General features: G+C 36.6%; 1 protein-coding gene across 2 annotated transcripts in view; it reads right to left on the minus strand.

The window, feature by feature from the left end:
- Positions 1 to 4,459, minus strand: part of LOC112517916 (sterol 3-beta-glucosyltransferase UGT80A2) — a 16,665-nt gene that overhangs the window by 8,642 nt on the left and 3,564 nt on the right. The window contains exons 3-4 of one of the 2 annotated variants that reach the window (XM_025125335.1): positions 3,322 to 3,579; positions 1,373 to 1,484 (exon numbers count right to left, since the gene is read on the minus strand). In XM_025125335.1, coding sequence (XP_024981103.1) covers positions 1,373 to 1,484; positions 3,322 to 3,579 — 370 coding nt within the window. The remainder of the gene's footprint in view (positions 1 to 1,372; positions 1,485 to 3,321; positions 3,580 to 4,459) is intronic. The other variant, XM_025125336.1, reaches the window with a different exon arrangement.

Raw genomic sequence — 4,459 nt, forward strand, 5'->3', positions numbered from 1 at the left:
TAAGCAATCTAGTGATGAGTTGTTATGGCTAGAAGTGCGTTGGCAAGTCTAGTAAGCATGAATAAGCAATCTAGTGATGAGTTGTTATGGCTAGAAGTGCGTTGGCAAGTCTAGTAAGCATGAATAAGCAATCTAGTGATGAGTTGTTTAGGCTAAAAAAATATGAGTTGGCAAGACTATTGATTACAAGACAAGTCTAGGAAGCATGACCAGGAGTACTAAAAGCATGAGTTGTATAGATTCTCTTATCCATAGAGATGAGTTGTCAAGATTCTCTTATCTTTATTGATGAGGTGTCAAACTCTCAGAGTACAATTTTGAGAGCAAAAAGAACAAGTAGTTAATGCAATGAATTTATCTATTTAAGGGTCACTATTTGTGCATACCAAAAATAAGAAATCTCTCTATATATACATAATTAAGCTTGAAGAAAGGAATCAAAGGAAAAAGTAGGCAAATCAAGGTGAGTACTTATGTGATTTATGAGATACATGCATGTTATATATAAAAGTATCTTACGCAGTACAAGTTATGTTGGCATGCTTGTTTTACATGAAAATATTTTGATACACATATTCAAGATATGCATGATGACATGTTCTAATACAAGTATACACACAAGACATGAAAATCATTTACATGTTATCATATGTGTTACACAAGGCATGAAATTTTTTACATGTTATGTATAACCATAATATCCAACGTAAGGGATACTACAAAAAGGGACGTCTTGCAAACGGACCTTATAGCGTAGCCTTTTATGGACCTGGGGTTAGCAAACCTCAAGACAAGTATGGTATACATGCATGTGGTAAGTGAGATCTCAAAAGAATAGTTTATGCATGATAAAGAATAGTATTTTATGAATGTTTACGCATGATAATAAAGAATATTTTTATACGTGATCAAGAGCTTTAATGAATTATCATTCACAAAATATCATGAAAATTTCTCATTCATGAAACCATAAATACTCACTAAGCTTATAGCTTATATATCTCATGTATGTATCTCAGGAAAGAAGTAAGGAGGATTTGCATAAAGTAGTATGGTTTTAGTCAATAAGCAAGTTTTGTTGTAATACAAGCTATGGTTACGTTTTCGCTAAGTAATTTCTTCTTTGATATAATTTCAAGATATGTTATAAATAAAGTTGAATTTCAAGTTCAGATTCAAGATGTAATAGTTTTATCATGTAAAGTAACGGCACCCAATATATAAGGACGTGGGGCGTTACAACGATCACATCATGTAGAAGCAATCCTTTGATTCGTGACTCACGAGACTCGATAAATAATGAAAGCATATTGTTGTTGAATCCAGGTAATGTCATCAAGTTTATGTGGAAAAAGAAGAAGTAACGACGTACATTCAGCAAGAACTTTAGGATCTCCACCTAGGGGATAGAACTCCAATCCAGCAGTCAAGACAAATTCCTTGAAGTTTGAATGGGTCGCTAGTCTAACACGATGGCCATATTCCTGAAAAAAAAACATAACCATTTATGAATATCATTCACATTCATAAATCTATTAGCATAATATAAGGTAAGGCCAATTACTAATAGTTATCCAAAGAAATAAAGCTAACCATTATCCTGGTGAATGATACCATAAAACCATCTATACGATTTCCGACCAATAACTTATTAAGTTAATCCCCTTGTCATCCCCAATCATATAGAGCTTGACCCCATGCACGCCCCCCCCCCCCCCCAAAAAAAAACATCATATAGTGTCCTGACATCGATTGCGTTCACTTAGAAATTCAATTTTTCACCCAACCATATGAAGGGTTTGTTGTTGGATAGGCTTCACAATTTTTATAAGAAAAAGATCATAGCACTTTTATGCATCATATTCGGCGAATTGCAAAACTATGCTCTATATATGGATATAAAGTGATGCCAATCGGGAGGTTATAACTAGTAAGGTAAGGTTGAACAACAAAAGGTCCTATTTGATTCATAAATTGGTAAGAAGATACAAACTCATTTATAGATATTTGCCTCCATGAAGTAATATGAAAGTACTGCTGCATTCATGACCGGCGGTGAAATTGGATGACAATAGCCTTCAGGTTGGAGGAATTCACCGAGGAAGGAGAAAGTTTTTACTTGCTCAATCTGATTGTCATACTAAGCTCAGTTGAATAAGGTGGTCCGCGGACTAGGCCGACCAACAAACCAATAGAGGTGGTATCAGGGTACGTAAGTGAAACATCAAAATAGTCCATTCGGAACTAAGAATAAATCTGCTAAGAGAGGAAGAAGACAAAAAAAAGCAACTTTGTTCATAATTGAACTCAGAAGAGATGTATCTCCATTTTCACTTGAAAAAACTACTAACCCAAAAGAAACAAGAAATCTCTAGCCTGCGAAAGATCTTTTTATTTTTTTTAGTATCAAGCTGGTCCAGACATTCGAATAGCGAACGAAAGACCAAGCCTTTATGATGCAACATATAATAACGAAAACGAAGATTAAACCCGTTGATTCTACGAATACCCTGAGAAAATCTCTTCTAAGTTGGTTGATTCAATGAATACCGAACCTTAGGCTTCAAAGTGGAATTCACTATGAACTCAAAATTTGGGAAGAAAATGAAAAGTTCTTAAATTTCCAGTCCGACCATCCAAATTACACAAACAGAAGGTAAATATGAAGGCCAAAACAAAAAAGTCCTGAAAAAAAACTATGGGGCGAACATAAAAGCCCAAACGAAAAAAAGGTAAATAGTAGCAAAAAACACAAAAGTGTCCAAAAACATGCTTAAACAACGTTTTTAGGCCTCCAAAATCCCGTAGCAAAAGTTATGGCCGTTTAATCTAGATGCCCCTATTAGCCCGATCATGGGCCTCCAGGAACGATAAAGCCTGGTTCTCCATGCCAAGGCCCGCATCACTTTACCAAAGGGCCATTGGTGCGGTGGTACCCGGTGACTCAACCTTCCTAGAGGTCAAGGTTTCCAACCTCACCAAAGGTGAGGAATCTGTGTGAGTTTCATTTGCCATAAATAAATATTATATACTTCAAAATAAAAGATTCTTTTTTGTTGCAATAAGAAATGCAAGTAAGTATGGAGATTAAGCATGTAGAACTCTTGCCAAAATTAAATAGTTCCTCAGCTGACAAAAAACATAACAAGTTCTGATCCAAGAAACACCGGTTTACGATTTCATATAACGAGAACTTAGGGAACCAAGATGGCAAGATTCTTTTCAAGATCAAAAGATGTGACCATACCAGTTTGGTACATAACTTACACGATATTCAAAACCATTAATAGAAAATGGGAAATGGAAAGAAATGTGCAGGACCTGCAAACGCTTTCCAATTGCCACAAACGGTTGCACATCACCGCGGGTTCCAACAATAAGCATTACTATCTGCAATGGTGGAAAATACCGAGGTTCTGTTGAGTCAAGAGTATCTTCGTTGCATTCGTTTTGAACTTCCCCAGCTCCAGCCCCAGCCCCAGCCCCAGCCCCATAAGCATGAGGCTCAACATCTGCGGGTATATCAAACTCCACAGTTCCATCATCTTTTACAGTAGCAATTCTGTTCAACAATTTGAGCTGCAATGTTTTCAATGTTCAACAGAAATCACAGACATGCATGTGTAGAAGATTGAGCAGCAAAATCAAACAAATATCATAAAGAATAGTATGTACAAATCAATAGATATTATATATAAGGGTCAACTTCAAGAGAAAACCGCAAAAATTTCAAAAATCTGTGGAATACCCTGATAACCATTCATCTGTACGGTATGTACATATGCATACACATAATTTGTCCAGTAGACACAGGTGTATAACATGCACACCTGCATAGAGATCAGGAAACATCTTTGATTACTTACATGCACATGTGCATACTGCACATGTGCATACTGCACAGATGAATGATTATCAGGGTGTTTGGTGTTTTTTTTTGGGGGGGGGGGGTTCCCCAAGACCTCACTCTTATACATAAAACGTCACATGATAAGTACTTCAAATATTATGCTTCAACTGAAATTTGATGCAATGAGCCTGTTGTCTAAAACTAATTCATGTTATCGCAAACTAGCCTAAATGGGCCATTATGCAACCCTTCAGAATTGTAACGAGAAGCACCATCTAGCCTCTAGAACATGATACAAACTAACACTTGAGAAACCTACAAAACCAATTATGAAGCTAAATTCATAATTCTAAATGGTAAGCAAAGCTAATAAGAAACTGGCATGAAGAAACTGCACAATGTCTACAAGTTAAATGTGAAAGCCAAACAATGGGTGTGATGGCAGAGTCTAGTTGAGACATTGTTGAACTAGTATTATTTGAAGGGTGTCATTTGGGCAAAAAGTTGATTACCAGCAACCCCAACCGCACCCACACAGAACCCGCCTTCGAGTACACCAACATTAGGGGGCAATTTTTAGCTCACTCAGTGGCTAAGGCTAGTTGGGGG

This window comes from Cynara cardunculus, assembly GCF_001531365.2.
Source record: "Cynara cardunculus var. scolymus isolate 2C chromosome LG 9, CcrdV1, whole genome shotgun sequence".
NCBI classification, from domain to species: domain Eukaryota; kingdom Viridiplantae; phylum Streptophyta; class Magnoliopsida; order Asterales; family Asteraceae; genus Cynara; species Cynara cardunculus.